The sequence below is a fragment of the Quercus lobata genome, chromosome 5 (assembly GCF_001633185.2).
Source record: "Quercus lobata isolate SW786 chromosome 5, ValleyOak3.0 Primary Assembly, whole genome shotgun sequence".
Classification (NCBI taxonomy): Eukaryota; Viridiplantae; Streptophyta; class Magnoliopsida; order Fagales; family Fagaceae; genus Quercus; species Quercus lobata.
Window position 1 is genome coordinate 59,017,795 of NC_044908.1, and position 17,364 is coordinate 59,035,158.

General features: G+C 34.5%; 1 protein-coding gene and 2 non-coding genes across 3 annotated transcripts; 1 reads left to right on the forward strand and 2 right to left on the reverse strand.

Moving 5' to 3' along the window:
• Positions 1 to 763: 763 nt before the first annotated feature.
• TRNAN-GUU lies at positions 764 to 837 on the reverse strand. Its single transcript has one exon. It is a non-coding gene; the product is annotated as a tRNA-Asn (tRNA).
• A 1,896-nt stretch (positions 838 to 2,733) lies between these two features.
• Positions 2,734 to 5,778, forward strand: LOC115990801 (cation/H(+) antiporter 15-like). The gene is made up of 3 exons (XM_031114586.1): positions 2,734 to 2,937; positions 3,189 to 4,166; positions 4,456 to 5,778. The coding sequence occupies exons 1-3, from the start codon at positions 2,734 to 2,736 to the stop codon at positions 5,776 to 5,778; spliced, it is 2,505 nt and encodes an 834-aa protein (XP_030970446.1).
• A 9,585-nt stretch (positions 5,779 to 15,363) lies between these two features.
• On the reverse strand, positions 15,364 to 15,437 carry TRNAN-GUU. The gene has a single exon. It is a non-coding gene; the product is annotated as a tRNA-Asn (tRNA).
• Between the last annotated feature and the right edge of the window lie 1,927 nt (positions 15,438 to 17,364).

Here is a 17,364-nt window from a genome sequence, read left to right on the forward strand (position 1 = left end):
AGAACTATTCACCAAATGTTGCTTGTAACTTGTAAGAAACATAATAAGCAAAGGCAATTACTAGCTTGTACTGTCAGGGCCAGTAATATGGTTTACAGATCAATTTCATTTTGTTAATCCATTCATGATAATTTGAATAAAACTGTGGCCTTTACAATATTGTGAAGAGCTAAACTATTGAGATGAAAAAGGAGTAACCCAAAGCACAATAATTGCAGAATATAAAACTTTTGTGACTAATTCTAAAGCAAACCCCGGAAAATGCATTCAAATTGCTTACAGTAAAACTAAATGAACAACAAAGCAATGTGCAAACCATATTGATTGACTGGTTCAGTAATTGATGCAGGTCATCTTTAATATGAACTAAAGAGTGACCAAGATATATTAAACCAACCTTCTTGGCAGCAGTAACAACTGATGCAACATTGTCTCTATTGAAATTCTGCAATCCTGAGATAATCTGTAAAGGACACAACTATGGAGATAATTAGTAAATGACCATTATGTGAAAATTCTAAATACTAAATATAATGGTTCAATTGTATAAAAATTCCTTTTATAGATAATACTAAATAAATATGATGGTTCAAAAGTAATACTAAACAAATATAATGGTTTAATTGTATATAAATTCATTTTACAGATCAAAAAAAGAAAAGAAAAAAAAAGAGCTGAATCGCTAGAAGGAGGGCTTGAATAAATGGTTCAATTGTATAAAATTTCTTTTATAGATGCTAAAAAAAAAAAAAAAATGGTGAGTCGCTAGAAGGAGGGCTTGAACCTCCGACCTTGTGGTTAACAGCCACACGCTCTAACCAACTGAGCTATTCCAGCTTGTTTGGTTGCTATAGCAATAAATATTATTATAAATACATAATTTTTGCTGGAACATCTCAAAGCTCAGCTGCTTCTGAATTAAATCAATAAATTCGTCCCCCCCACCCCCAAAAAAAAAACACGATTTTGTAAAAAAACATAATTTCTAAAAATAACACGGTTATTTTAGCACCTTCTATGATATATGTTAGAGAAAAAAATTCAAAGGTTAAAACTAGAATAAAAAGGAGAGAGCAAAATTTAGTGTTGGGTTATTCCTCTGTTTGATTGCACGAAAAAGAAACTGTTTTAAAGTTCCTAAGAAAAAAGAAAAAAGAAAAAGAACATAAAAAAAACAATGAAAAGAAAACTGAGAGAAGTGATAAGAGAAATGGGAAGCGCCGAAGCGGGTTAGAATTACCTTGAGAGCTCTTCGTTCTTGAAAGTCCTTCAACACTGCATAACTGATAAAAAGGCAGCTAATAATTAATTACACAAAAGGAGAGAAAAGTGCTTAACAAATCCAATGAGAACATAGTGTACTACACTTTTTATGTTGTACATTTTGGTACAACTTATTTTCAATAGCTTATAATTTTGTATAATGTAAAACAAAAAGTTAAAAGTTAATTTATTATGAAAAAGTTGAAAATTAGATTTTTAAAATAAAACTAAGATTAAAAGAAAAAAGCTAAAAGTTGTATCACGTTTGCTCATGGCCGGTGTCTCTATAATTCCATGATTTGGCTCAAATCCCATATGTTTTTACATCAAGGAATTAAGACTTAACGTCCATTTTGTCTCTATCCGTACTTCAAACTCATTTGAAACGTTAGGAACTAAATTGATACATAATGAAAAATTTAGGAACTAAACTTGTAATTTAGTTTGTAATCTTTTGGTACTGTGTCAACTTGTTAAATGAAAATGTTAACATGGCTAATAGTTAAAATAAAAAACAATTTTTTGCCAACTCAAATGCCACATGTAATGTTGACTAGGATTAAGCTAAAAACACAAAAAACTTGAATTCGGGCCCAACTGCTTGTGGGTAATTTATAATTAACCTTGGAAGTTTTCTTAAAAATGGTGGTCCTTTGCAATTACTCACTTTCGAATTATTATAATTCTACCAGACATTTTGAAGTTGTTGCTTCCTTTAGACTTGTTCAATCCTTTAATTTTGGATTGTCCTCAACTGTTTGAACTTATCTATGTTTAAAAACTTGTTACATAACCATGTAACAATTTTCTTTAACCATTATATAGTTTCTTTGATTTGTAATATTAAACCAAGCGTCATTAAATTTTATTTCACACAAATTTTCCCACATGACGTCCTTTTAGGGGTAAATTTAAAAAAAAAAAAAAAAAAATTCTTGTTTAGTTTGAAAATTTTGAAACAATAAGCTTTCATTTGAAACCATGCATCCCTAAAATATAGATTTTTAATGCAAGTTTCCTAAAACGAAGTTCCATGTTAGACTTAATGACACGGATTTAACTGTTTCACAGAATGCTTTCTTTGCATTATATGAACCATAACTGTGCTACTAGAAGGATATTGGGAAGAACATCCAACTGAACCATGCATCAACAGGAAGTTACAACAATGCAACGCATAAATACCACCCAATTAAAATAGAGTGCTACGGTTGTGTTTGTCAAAGGATGTATTCCTGTTTTTCTTCTGTATTGTAGAATTGTCTATTTCTATAATTATTCAATATTTTCCTCTCCCATGCATATAATTAAAAGGGGCTTCACCAGGGCGGCATCCACGGTGGTGGCTTTCGAGTGAGAGGACTAGGAAGTGGTTTGGAGGGCATAAGGAGGTCGAGAAGAGATAGAAATTTTATTAATCAAGCACATTAATTTGTAAGTGTATATACATATATAAAGGAGGAAGCTAAAATGCCAGACAGAAAGATAAATGAGTCTATGATATGTTATGATCTGACAGTATCCATCAACAATGGTGTCTGGCAAGCCGAAGCCCCCGTTACCGAATCTTTCCCTCTCTTCGTCTCACAGCTTACTGTTATTATTCTCATCAGTCGCCTTCTCTTCTTGGTCCTCAAACCCCTCCACCAGCCTCGCCTAATTGCTGAGGTTTTGGTAAGAACAATATGTTACATATATCAATTTCATGCTAATTAATAACATATTGATGGACATAATCCTTTAAAAATTAAGAATCAAAGCTTGTATGTATATTCGTTTTGGTATAAGGGTGCTATTAGCTAGTTTCGTATAAAAGTTATGAAAAAAACCCTTGATACTAACTATATACATGATGCAATCGTGTGCAACTTTTGTTGCATGTGTACTGTTAGATGGACTAACAAAAATTCACAATTTTTATGTAGGCTGGTTTTATCATAAGTCCAAACATGTTGGGGCAATTCAAATCTGTCCAAAGAATTTTCCCAGCAAGGGGTATCATGCTCATTGAAACGATGGCATACTTAGGCCTGGTTTTCTATGTATTCCTGACTGGTTTAGAGATGGACTTGACTGCAATCTTGAGAGCAGGGAAAAGGGTAATGGGCATTGCTATGACCGGAATTCTCATCCCAATGGGGATAGGAATAGGGTTGTTTTTTTTACTTAATCTCCAAAGTAGTAATACCACAGCTGTGGGATGCATGTTCTGGGCTGTTGCACTCACCATCACGGGCTTCCCGGTGCTCACACGAATCCTTGCTAATCTGAAGCTCCTCCACTCGGATATTGGGAGAATTGCCATGTCTGTGGCTATGCTCAATGACATATACACTTGGGTTCTTATTGCAATTTTGATACCAGTAGGTATCAATCTCAAAACTGCATCATACTCATTAAGTGCACTCATAGTCTTTGTGCTAATCTGCTTTTTCGTGGTCCGCCCTATCGTTGAAAAGGTAATCCAATTCACTTCAGGGGACAACTACAGCGAGTACTATTTGTGTATTGTGCTTACTGGAGCACTGATCTGTGGTATCATCACTGATGCAATTGGTGCACACTCCGCTGTGGGAGCTTTTTTGTTTGGGCTTATCATACCCAGTGGGGATTTAGGGGATGCGCTTTTGGATAGGCTAGATGACTTTGTGTCTGGGATTATGTTGCCACTCTTCTTTACCAGTTGCGGGATAAGAATTGATCTCACCAAGATTATGGAAGACACACCGTGGTACATAGTGGTTTTGGTAATATTCTTGGCTTGCATGGCTAAAATCTTGAGCTCTCTTACAGTTAGCATTATCTTTAACATGCCCCTTAAAGATGGTGCGGCTCTTGGAGTACTTTTGAACACCAAAGGCATCTTGGCCCTCATTATCCTCAACGTTGGGTGGGACAAAAAGGTACTACTTACATTCTTGCTATTTGTAAAGGGCATGTGAGCGTTTCATGCATCTTCTAGTTAACAGAAACAACAAATTTTCCCACTTTTTTTTACAACATTTGAGATGAAAAATCACCACTTTTACGGTATAATAACAATCATAACTTTCCACACTTCAACAATATTGAAAAAATTTTGTGAAATTTGTTGACTGTTGTGGTTTTAAACTTATTTTGACATCATTACATATTTACCAAGTCATAGTTATGTATTTGATTTTCATATATTTTAATCTCTCTCTGATCCAGATATTGAGCCACCAATACTACACTGTGATGATGGTTGCTCTCTTGATAATGACTATTGCCGTAGCGCCAATCATGTCAGCCATCCACAAGTCCAGAAAGGGTTTAAAGCACTACATCCTCAGGACCATTCAAAGATCAAAGCTTAACACTGAACTCCGAGTCCTTACATGTGTTCATACAACAGCAAACATATCAGGCATGATTAGCCTCCTTGAAGTATCCCATGCCACTAAATCATCCCCAATGACTGTCTTCGCTCTCCACCTAGTTGAGCTCACTGGCCGCGCCTCTGCCATGCTTATCGTCCACTCTACGCGCAAATCAGGCGCACACAACCCTAGCCGTGCACAAGCAGACTCCAATCTCATCATCAATGCCTTCGAATCTTTCGAGCAAGAAAACCACCTTGTTACTGTGAATCCACTCACAGCCATGTCTCCATATGGGACAATGCACGAGGATATTTGTAGTTTGGCTGAAGACAAGCGTGTTGCTCTAATTCTACTCCCGTTTCACAAACTCTCAACTGTTGATGGGCGAATGGGGGAAGAGAATGCTGCTTATAGAGGCATAAATCTAAATGTTTTACCCAATGCACCATGTTCAGTGGGAATCTTTATTGATCGTGGACTAGCCGCGGCTGTGAGACCGGGCGGGCCTAATGATAAAATGAAGTGCCGGTTTGCCATGCTCTTCATTGGTGGCCCAGATGACCGTGAGGCACTAGCTTATGCATGGAGAATGGCGGGCCACCCTGGAATTAGCTTAACAGTTGTGCGGTTCCTTCCGAGTGAGGATGTGGTGGCGGACGTGGAGTCAGCAAACACAAACGAAGAACAAGGGATTCTAGAGGTTGTAGCTGATAATGAGAGGCAAATGGCAATTGATGACGACTATATAAATGAGTTTAGGCTTAACACTGCTAATGACGAGTCAATAGTGTACTTAGAAAAGGTGGTGAGCAATGGGGAAGAAACGGTTTCAGTAATAAGTGGAATGGAAAATTGTTATGACTTGTATGTAGTGGGAAAAGGACAAGGAGTGGTGTCACCACTCACGTTGGGATTATCAGATTGGAGTGACTGTCCAGAACTAGGTACCATTGGGGATGTGTTAGTGTCTTCAAGCTTTGCATTGCATGCTTCAGTTCTTGTGGTTCAACAGTATGGGTCTGGTGGTGAAGCTGAGGAGAAGGGCATGGTGACATCGATAGATGGTTCGCGGCGGGAGCGTTTTGGGATGCGATGGAGAATGAGTTCTTCACAGAGCACAAAGGGAATGGTGTTATCTGATAGTGACTGGCCGGTTGGGAATAATGCTTAAGGGTTTGAATTGTAAGGCTTATGATTTGATTGTCTCACACTCTTAGTATATACATAAAAAAGTCTAGGGCCATATAATTTTTCACAACTTTTTATCACAATTGTGACGTGGCAGAGTATAATTGGTAAAGAGAAAATAGTGGGTTCATGTGTAAGTGATAGTTAATTACTCACAATCTATCTTAGAGTTGTGACAAAAAAGTTGTGGAATAATTTGTGGTTCTAGAACTACTCATAGGCAAAATACTATTTTTAATCTTGTGTTAAATGTGGGCATTCTTGAAAAATGTGGATACATAAATTAAGAGTATAGGTATTTTTATATCTACCAAGTGTAAAAAGTGTGAAACAATAACTTCTCATTATGAAAGAAAACATTGGACAATTATAGTCATCATATTTTCGTTTGTTGATCACAACTTATTGTCTCCACAAGTTGTGAAAGTGTGTAATGTATTGTGTAAATAGATTTACTCTTTTAATGTTGGATATATATATATATATATATATATAAAATATATTATTTATTTAGATGGATATGGACTATAGTTCTTTATCAACTAATTACTTGAAAGGTAGAGATTTCTTTTTGGCATGTAGAAATTTCTTTGTTCACAATCGTATATATATGTGGAGAGTAAAAAGTTGTGAAGATCATGGAGAGTGTTTTGGGTATAAGATTTCATGAGAGAGTTGTGAAGATTGTATTGCGGCTTATTGATTGCCTATAAATTCGCTGCGACAACACTTAATACACAAACTCTTTCCTATTTTGAGGGTTCTATATTATGCTTTACTAATTGTAACTTAATACAATTTTCTTTTCCGGTCCTTATAAAATAAATATAATTGGAAAAAATATAAACATATAGCATATTATAATTGGTGAAATATAAAGTGGAACACTCATGTTGGAACAATAAATTGGTTTTCCCCATTAATTTAATAATTCAATTGTTACACAAATGGGTTGGGATAGATAACAATTTTTTTTTTTTTTTGGATGATTCAATTGTTACTTCAATTGGGAAGGGATATCACATTTTTATTCACAATAACACATGTGCTGCCCAAAATTGAAGAGGTCCTTAACTATGCAAATATCTTGATCTATACCATGGCACCATGCACTCCTTCCCCCCCCCCCCCCCCCTACATTCTTCAATCTTTTATTCAAATCAAATAGAAATGGGTGTTTTGCATTACTGAAAAAAGTGAGATTGATATGCATAGGTATGGAAAGAGATAGCGGTTATATCATTAACTTTTACTATAGTGAGAATAAAGATAACCAAATCTAGTATTACAACTATAAGTTTTCTTTGAAAAATTTCTTAATTGTCAATTTTCTATCACTTTAGAAATTTGCTTGTTTTGAAGGTAAATTCAAAACAAATTAGAATTTGAATCCTTATGTCTTATATACCAATATAATTGAATAATTAGAAACATTTTAAATTAGGAATTTAATCTATGAATTTATTTATTCTTGTTGATGGCCATTTTGGAAGCCCAAGTGGAAGGGAGAGGCCCAACAACACGGACATAAAAGAATTGGCAAACGAATAGAAAATCTATTAAGCTCGAGTAGCAGGAATAATGGATCACAGGCTCATGAGATGAAAAAATGGGCCTTGAGGAGGTAAATAGGCTTAAAGGAGCTCGGAAAGAGAGAAAAAGCAAATCATGGACAGTATATGATGTGGAAAAGTGAGAATGGGCTATGATAGACCCAAAGTATTTGAAAGCAAAGAAAGTAAGGGGTTGATGGCAAGCCCATGAACCCCAAGGATGAGGGATAATGTAATTGGGTCAGGGAAACCCAAAGAATTTAGTAAAAGCCAATGAGAATGCAAAGTTAAGAAAAGGGCCGAGGAAACCCAAGGAAAGCAAACGGGCCCGGGACGCCCAAGGGAAAACAAATGGAACACAAGAGCCCGCTAGTGATATAACAAAAGAACCAATAGCCATGTTGGGCCATTAGGAGAAGAATAAACGGTAGGGCCAAAGAGGCCCAACCAGATTGAGGCAAAATAATTTCACAGCAGGAATGATAGAGTGGTATGGTGGGAGATGATAGTAGGAAAAATGGTGGGCTGAAGAAAAGCAAAGCCCATCGTCAAGCAAGGCTCAGCCCCGTATAGGGCAAGCCATAAAGGAAAGGGAAACAAAAAAATAGTCAAAAATGGACGACAGACTGTGTAGGCCAATCACAGCAGACGCATGAGCAGCAGACAGATTTTGGACATACATGGAAGAGAGGCACGTGTAAGGTCCAGACCTCACCAGCTTGTACCTAGCTAATATAGGACATGGTGAGGTCATGGGTTAAAGGTAAGAGGGTATGGTTTGGCGGTGAGGAGAAGGGAAAACCTGTTTTGAGGTTTCTACTAGGGCTCTTTTGGGGGAAGTGTCCTGTTAGGATGACATACCACCCAAAGGAGCAAAGCTGAGCAAGAACCACTAGGTGCATGCCATGAGGGATAGAGAGTGAGAAGGCACCCACACCATAGTAGGAAAGGGTGCTACGGCAGACAAACAAACAAAATAGTTTTATTTTGTCTGGCGATGGAGAGTGGCACACAGACGGACCAATGGTGGTCGGCAGGTATACCCATACCAGACAAAGGTGGTTAAAGGCTAAAATAGTAAAATTAGGTCATGATAGGCACTATAAAGAGGCCCTTGCCGTGTACAGGAAAAGGGGGACGACAAGCACCACGGTATTAGAAATTTGAAAACCAGGAAATAGAAAACAAGTATTAAGAAAAATAAGTAGAAAGAAAAAAGATAAGAAAGGGGAATATTAGAAGAGAAGGAAAGAAAAAGATTGAGAGTTAAAACGGCAGGCATGCACCAATAGGTTGATTCCCTCTCTCCCTCTCAAAATCTTGCTCTCTGCCGGAAACAAAGGGTGTTCTTGTGTACCAACCATTTAGGTCCGCTTCCCTCAAAGTGATTAATTTCCACGGTAGGATCTTCCTGAGAGATTATTCACTTTGAGAAGAGGTGTTCTTCCCTCTCTGGTTTTGGTACTGCGGATCAGATTTAATTTGATTTATTTCCTCTCTCAATCAAATCATATACTACCCACTTGTTTCCCTTACTTTTCTTATAAAATAATTGTTATTAAATTGTGATTATCTTTTCTTAAGTAGGGATTATTTGCTTACCTTAATAAAGATCTCAAAGTACTTTATATTTTATCTTGTCATTATCATATCTACCTGCCGCAACTCATCTGAAATAGTTCTGCCCATCGTAAGTGTGCTCATGGCAGACGAGGCATAGTTTGCGCACAAGCCGGACCAAATTGAGTTGCAGTTGGACTGGTCTCAACTCCCATACTCAGAATACTTGGGCCTAATACCGCAGAAGGCAGCCTAGTCCACTTTAATCAAAAAAGGCTTACTACAATTCTTATAAAATATTTTTTCAATTAAGTAGTTGTTTAATTAAGAAGTTTGACTTTTTTGAAGAATGAGCATTTAAAGATAAGTTGCTTTTAGTTTAAGTGCTTCTTTCTAGTTAGAGACAAAAGGCTTTATTAAATAGTTTTTGTGTTAATATTTTATGAGGCAGCTTCAAGTCAGCAACTGAATAGAACAAAGACATCATTGTTTTTTAGCTCTAATACGGACACAAGTGTGAAGGAGGAAATCAAAAAATCGGTTTGGAGCACAAGTGATCAGAAATCATGAGAAATATCTTGGTCTTTCGTTGTTGGTTGGCAAAAATAAACGAAACTCATTTAATTCAATTAAGGAGAAACTTGCTAAGAAATTGTCGGGTTGGAAGGAGAAGTTGCTGTCAAAGGCAGGGAAAAAAGTTCTGAACAAGGCAGTGGCCCAAGCTATTCCAACTTATACAATGAGTTGTTTCAAGCTTCCGGATACTCTATGTGACGAACTGACAAGTTTGATTAGAAATTTCTGGTGGAGGCAGAAGTAAAATGAAAGGAAGACGGCTTGGTTGAGTTGGGAAAAGCTATGTATGCCTAAGTCTTGTGGGGGATTGGGATTTAAATTGCTCAAACCGTTTAATTTGGTGCTTCTTGCGAAACAGGGGTGACGTTTGCAGGTTGGAAAACACTCTTTGGTCTTCCAAGTTTTTAAAGCAAAATATTTTCTTGAATGTGATTTTGTGGATGCATCCATGGGGAATAATCCTTCTTATATTTGGCGACGTTTAATGGTTGCACAAAGGGTAGTTAAACAGGGGATGAGATGGCAGGTTGGTAATGGGACCAATATTAGAGTCTGGGGTGATAAATGGCTTCCAAATTCGTCTTCTCATATGATAATTTCTTCTTGGGTTAATGTTTCTCCAGACTTTCGAGTCTTTGAGTTGATTGACTCCAATAAATCTTGCTGGAACTCGGGCTTAATTGAAAAACTCCTTTTACCTTGTGAAGTGGATACTGTTAAGTGTATACCATTGAGCTCGTGCTTGCCTGCAAATAAGCTGATTTGGGCAGAGACTAACAATGGGCTGTTCATTGTCAAAAGTGCTTATAAGTGGCTATCGACATCTTGGATGCTTCTCCTTTGGGTTCTTCAGGTTCTAGTTTTGATGAGAGTAATATGAGAAGGTTTTGGAAGCGTGTTTGGAAATTAGATGTGCCTCATAAGATTCGACATTTCGTGTGGAGGGCATGTCGGGACATATTACCTACCAAGAGGATTTTGAAACACCCGATAGATTCTAGTTGAGGATATCTGTGCTGAATGTAATTTGGATTTAGAAACTATGGGACATGTGTTTTGCTTTTGTCCTAGAGCACAAAAAAATTGGAAATGCTCTGGGATTTTCCAACCTAGTTTTGTTGGTTTATTCCCTTCTTTTCTTGACTTGTTATGGAAAATGATGATGATGGATGATTGTGAGGGAAATATTATAGCTTTGGTGGTCACAATAGCTTGGAGTATTTGGACTAATCATAATGAAGTTCGTAATGGAGGAAAAAAGAAAAGGGAATTAGAGCTACTGCAATGGTCATGTTAGTATTTGCAGGAGTATGTTGGTGCCAAAAAGGTTTCAATTAAGGCTAATCAGAATCAAATTGAGTATTGGTGTCCACCTCTGGAGAATATGTATAAAGTGAATGTTGATGGGGTTGTTTTCTCGGTAAAGAAGGAAGTAGGGATTGGAATTGTTGTTCGGCACTGTCAAGGATTGGTGATTGGCTACAATGTCAATGAAAGTGAGTGCTCCGCTAGGTCCTTTGGAAGTTGAGACAAAAGCCTTTGAGGCTGGTCTGCAGTTTGCAAAAGATCTTGGAATGCAGGACTTCATTTTAGAGGGGGATTCTCTTACTGTTTACGGGGCTCTAGCTGGTCTTTCTCATGCAACTGTTGTGGTTGCTCCTATAATATATGGGATCCTTGATTCTTGTCGTGATATTCGTAATGTTAGGTTTTCTCATGTAAAGCGCAAGGGGAATACTCCTGCGCACCTCTTAGCTAAACATGCTTGTCTCATTGTCGATTTTCTAGTTTGGATGGAAGAGAATCCTTATTTCTTAAAACAAGCTCTTCATCATGATGTAATTTCTTTTTAAGTAATGAAAGTTTCTAGTTTCCAATTTAAAAAAAATATATATATATATATATATATATATAGACAAAAGAGTGAATGTTTACTATTATTTTAACAGATAATTGTGGACACACACACACACATATATCTATATCTATATCTATATTTATACTATATATAAGAGGATTTTTCTTTTTCAACTGGAATTTTATGTGGTTCAAAAATACCCTTATTAATGAAGGGTAATTTCATTTAGAAATAGGGTCATAAATGTCAAATAATAAATTTCATTTTGAATATTCAAAAATAAAATTCCTAAAATTTAGGATTTTTTCCCTTTATGTTCAAAAAAGAAATTATAGTTACTATTTATTTCTAAAGTTTATCATTTTTATTTGTTTGAAAAAAAAAATATTCTAAATTAATTATAATAGATGCAAATTATTAACTTTTATCCAAAAAAAATAAAAAAAATCTTTGAGCATGTGCACAAGTGCGTGCTCAGAGGTTAGTTATATATAAGAGGATTCTCCTATTTCAATTAGACTTTTATATGGTTCAAAAATACTCTCATTAATGAAGGGACTCTTTATTTAGAAATAGAGTTATAAATGCTAAATAACAAATTTCATTTTGAATTCAAAAAGAGAACTCCTAAAATTTAATTTTTTTTTCCTTTCATATTCAAAAAAGAAATTACAATTACTATTTATCTCTAAAATTTATCATTTTTATTTGTTTGAAAAATAAAAAAAAAAAATTTCCAAATTATAATAGATACAAATTATCAGCCTTTACTCAAAAAAATAAAAGAGCTTTTGAGCACACGCAATGCATGTGCTCAAAGGCTAGTATATATATTAACATATTATTTGAAATTATTTTATGTTGATGCAAATGTGCAGCTATCCTCTGAGCCACCAGGTCCGCCAAAAATAAAGGTATAAGCTTCTTTTCCGGCTTTGAGTGAGTGGTCTTCAAAGTAACAACGAGACTCGGCAGTCTGGACATGATCTGGTGGTATATTTAATTAAAATTCCGGCTCTAGAACGGTAACTTGAATCATGAAATAAGTCTGGTCATATATAGGAGGCCTAGAGAAATATCCACTGCCCATAGAAGGACTAGCATAATCACCCCGCTTAGAGTAAACATAGCCTCCAAATTTCACTTTTTCGATCTTCTCCTGTTTGTAACTCACCAACTGTTCTAGATGGAAAATACCCAACTGGCTCTTAACCATTATGATTGTCAAAACCAAACATATACAGCCACCATGCGCCAGGATTTAGCGTGCTAGTTAGATCCTATTGTTATCTCATAATCAAAAACCCAAAATAAAAACAAAAAAAGGAAAAAACAAGTGGATGATCAGATAGTCTGCAAAAAGTTTAGTTGATAGTTCCTAACCGTAATCATGCATTCAAAATATCAAATTAAAAGAAGAAGAAGAAGAAGAAGAAGAAAAAAAAATTAATAAGAGGGAAAATTTTACCCTAATAATGGCAAAGTCACAACATAAAGAACTTGGTCCACAAACAACGATACAACACCATTTCTCTCTCTCTCTCTCTCTCTCTCTCTCAACCCACAAACACTCAGTGCTCATTGATTTTTTTTTTTAATCAATTGAATCTTCTTCTTGTTCCATTGATTTCCCCCCCTTTTTCTTCTAATGTCCAAAAACACAACGATTTTCTTTGTTTTTTTTTTTTTTTTTTTCCTTAACATAATATTAGAAAAGAAAAAGAAAATTACTAATGTCTATGTTAAATTAGCTAAGAAAATCGAGGAGAAGCCACAAAATTCTCCTCCACTCTGTGTTTGGTAGCCAAAAAAATCAAAAGGAAAAGCTAGTCAAAGTCTCATCTCCATTCAGTGCTTGGTAGCCAAGAAAAAGAAAAGGAAATATCACTTCTCCTTCACAAAGTACCCAAAAAAGGAATTGTCTTAAGTCCTTAACCCAACCGAACTGGATCCACCACAAGATGTTGGCCTAACCCAATTCTAGCCATTAATTGAGAGGAAGGGATAGGAAAAATGAGATCCATTAAGAGCATCTCCAGTAGATTAGGCAAATTTTTGTACTGTTTAAAGAATAAATAGTGACTTTTACCTTTTAACTACCAACTTTTTCAAATACATTTTCCAACAGATTCTCTATCTCATTTAAATATTATTTTTTCATTTATTATTTATTCTTTTTTTAACAACTACACATCTTCCAACATTTTTTATTCAATGCCTAATTATTATAATAGAAAAAAAACATTTGAAGAATGAACAGTAGTCCATCAGACTTGATGAGCTACTATTCATGAGCCAAAAAAAATTCCGAGTATAGAGAGTTCATTGGAGAATGAACATTAGCCTATTTTGTGGGTTTACTCTTTAAAGTAGAGAGAATTTTGTATTTAGCTCTCCTGTTGGAGATGCTCTAAGGGTAAGATTCAGCCTTGCAAAAAATAAAATAAAAAGAAAAAGAAAATAGAAAGAGAGAGTCAGGTGAGATCAGAGGAAAAAGAACAGAAATGAGAGAGAGACCCACTCACCACAAACCCACAACCTTAAACGCATCCATTAAACTCACAACCCAAAAACCATAGCCACTACCAACAATCCACAACCCATCACTAGTCCAAAAAATCCAAATCCTCCAACAAAACCCAAATTCAAAAATCCCAAAGTTGTCTTCAATGAGAGAGAGAGAGAGAGAGAGAGAGAGAGAGAGAGAGAGAGAGAGAGAGAGAGAGAGAGAGAGAGTAAAAATAACTAATAAGTAACGGCATTACAAGTCGTTTGTGTTTAGGGATTAAGTTGGTTATTTTTGAAATATTTTGGACCTAAATAGGTAAATCCTCCTCCATCTCTTGTCCTTTTTTACAGTTTCACAATTTGAGTTTTTTCTATAAACCCAAATTTTAAATACTTAGAAAAATAGAGAAAGATATCTTGAAATATACATAATTTTTTACAAAATCAAATCAAAGTAGAGTGACTATACAACTTTGTAGGTATATGGTTGTATTCTTAACTCTTTTAGATTGATTTATTTTCTCAAATTTATTTTGAGAAATCAAATCAAATGTCTAAAATTTATGTATGTAGATTAATCTCTTACTTTGATTATTAGTAACTATGAATAGATTATTTTTATATCTTTATTTTAATGATATGAAATATATATAAACTTGTTGTTAGTTGAGACTTTGAGATTATGGAAAATCTTGGGCCTATCAATGAGCCTAAATCGAATTCTAAATGAACTTGTGTCAAGGTAGATTTTGCAAATCCTTACGTGAAACTTGCTTTAAGAAGAAAAAATTATGATATTACCAACATCCTAATGATAGAGATCAAGATTGAAGAGAATATCTACAAAAAGGGACCTTGTCAATCAATTCATCATAATTTTTTACACAGACAATTTCAAAAAATAATTCGTTGATTTAGTACACCATGTTTCAACGAACATGCTACCTAATAGATCCTAGACTAATTGTGCAAGATGTGTAAGAAAATGCTTTTAATATTGATTATTTATCTATATAATTTGCATAGTAAGTAAATAAATTTGTGTACATGAAAATAATAAGTATGAGAAAGCCTAATAATTTAAGGTAAATATTTATAGTGAACCGTTTGTTTCAAAAGTCTTAATTAATTAAATTCAATTAAATAAGCATGTAGCTAATGCAATTGAATTTATAAATTGTAAAAAATTTCTTAGTATGAATTTCAAATTTCATATTCATTAATTAATGCAAAAAATTATTATGAAGTTAAACATAGGCCACTCTTTTCAATTTGAACGTCAAAGAAGATCTATAGTAGTTATGCCCAGCTGCCATTACACAGCTTATTCAGTATTCACACTGACTGAAGCACTCATCCATTCACTCATGCATATCAGTTTCTGTATATTAAGTTTTTAACAGCATCTGCATTTAGACAACCACTAAAGTTTTATTTGGAAAAAGTACTTCCCATGAAGAATTGTTGACCGTTTATAAGAAATCTGTTAGGAAAAAAAAAAAAAAACCTCAAGCGCTAGAAGGAGGGCTTGAACCTCCGACCTTGTGGTTAACAGCCACACGCTCTAACCAACTGAGCTATTCCAGCTATTTGTTAGTCTTTAACAATATTTTTATATTAATAACGATTTTAGTATTGTTGGAACATCTCAAGGCTCAACTGGATCTGAATTTAATGGATAAATTCATCCAAATAATATACGATTATTTGCAAAAACATAATTACATGGTTATCTCTTTTGGGTAGTAGAAAACTTAGCACCTCTACCCGAATCGTTCAAAGAACCAGAGAAGGGAGAAGTTCAAGATTTTTAAGGTCGGATCGAGATTCATTGAGGTTGAATCTTGATGACGTCAAAATTAATTTAATATTAATTAAAATAAAAATATGTATTAAATGTGTAAAAATATGAAAATTTACCCTTAAAAAAATATTAAGCAATTAAAACAACTTTCAAATGTATTTTCGTTATTTTTATAAAGTGAATAGAAAATAATAAATATAAACAAGCTTTAAAAAATTGTATTTATTAATCTTTCAAATAAAAAATGCATTTTAATTTAAAATAAAATCAATTTTCATATTCATATTCATATTTATTGATGTGAAAGAATAATTCTTGAATAAAAAAAATAGAAAATACTATTAAGCAAATAGTGATAAAATTAAGTCCAAAACTATTAATCTTGTCAAAATAAATATAATATAAATTTCAAGAGGGACACAAGTAAGCCAATTAGTTCAGTGGTTAGTGTGCTGGACAAAGGTCCAAACCTCCTAGGAGGTTGCTATTCCATACCTGGAGCATGCGTTTTTCCCAATTTATTTCAGGACTGTTTTCAATTATTACTTTTCTAATAAAAATATTTGGTGGACATCTCAACTTAATTACAGTTCTTGAAATTTGAAATAAAATAAAAACAAAAATGTCAATTCAACAGAGTTATATTCATTCTTTGGGAACCAAACAAAGACAGAGAGGAACACTTATTTAAGAGAAAAAACATTTCCTTCGTATTACCTCTTTTAGTTTTGGTGATGGTAAAGAAACAGAGAACTAAAATTCAAAACGTGAGAGAAATTAATGGATCAGAAAAGATCAAAACGAGTGGAAGGGATTGGGTCTCTGAAATGTAAACATGCATGCATTGTCGCCATCCTTGCCTTGCGCTGTTGTTGTTGTTCCAGCCATCAATTCCTAGTGCCAAATAGAGATCTTATCGCAGCCACCCGATGAGCAAGTTTGTTTCCTTTGTAATGGATTTTCTTTTGGTTGTTAGGGTTTAGAAAATTGGGTTTTGAGGTTGATTTTAGATCCATGGGTTTGGTGTTTTGATTTGATTTTTTGAAGTTTCGAGGAGAAATTTGGCCACCAGATTATTTGGGTTTTGTGTAAACATATTTAGTTAGATTTGTCCCCATCAAAGCCATTAGAATGGACTCAACATAAAGATATCAACCCGAAATGAATGGGGTCTCCATCTGGGTTTGCTATTGTTCTTTTTCTTTTTCTTGGTTTCTGTTTGGTTACCAAGAAAGTTTGCTAGGGAAAATATGTTGAATTTTTTGTATTCTAAAATTTCAATTTCTTATTGGTTTTTACTAATTAAGATGTCTCTCAATTGTATAGAGATGACATATTGTGGAATATATTTATGAATTCAAGGATTAAAAAAAATGAACAAGGTGATTTTGTGTTTGGTTGCCATGAAAATTGAAGAAAATCAAAGAAAATCGGATTCCTGTGACCTCAAAATGTAAGAATCAAAATGGTATTTTCGCCCAAAATAATTACAACTCATGATTCAAGCTCATGGATTTTCATGGGGGAAGCTTATTTGTAGTTTAAAGGGTTAAAAAGTGTATTCTAATGGCATCATTAGTCCACAAAAGACTGATAGAATCCAACAAGGTAAAGACAATTCGTTCATGGCCAAGGATGAAAAAAATGTTCGCTATCAACTTTTATCCTTTGGATTGTGATGAACATTTGTCATACACAAAACAAAATTAT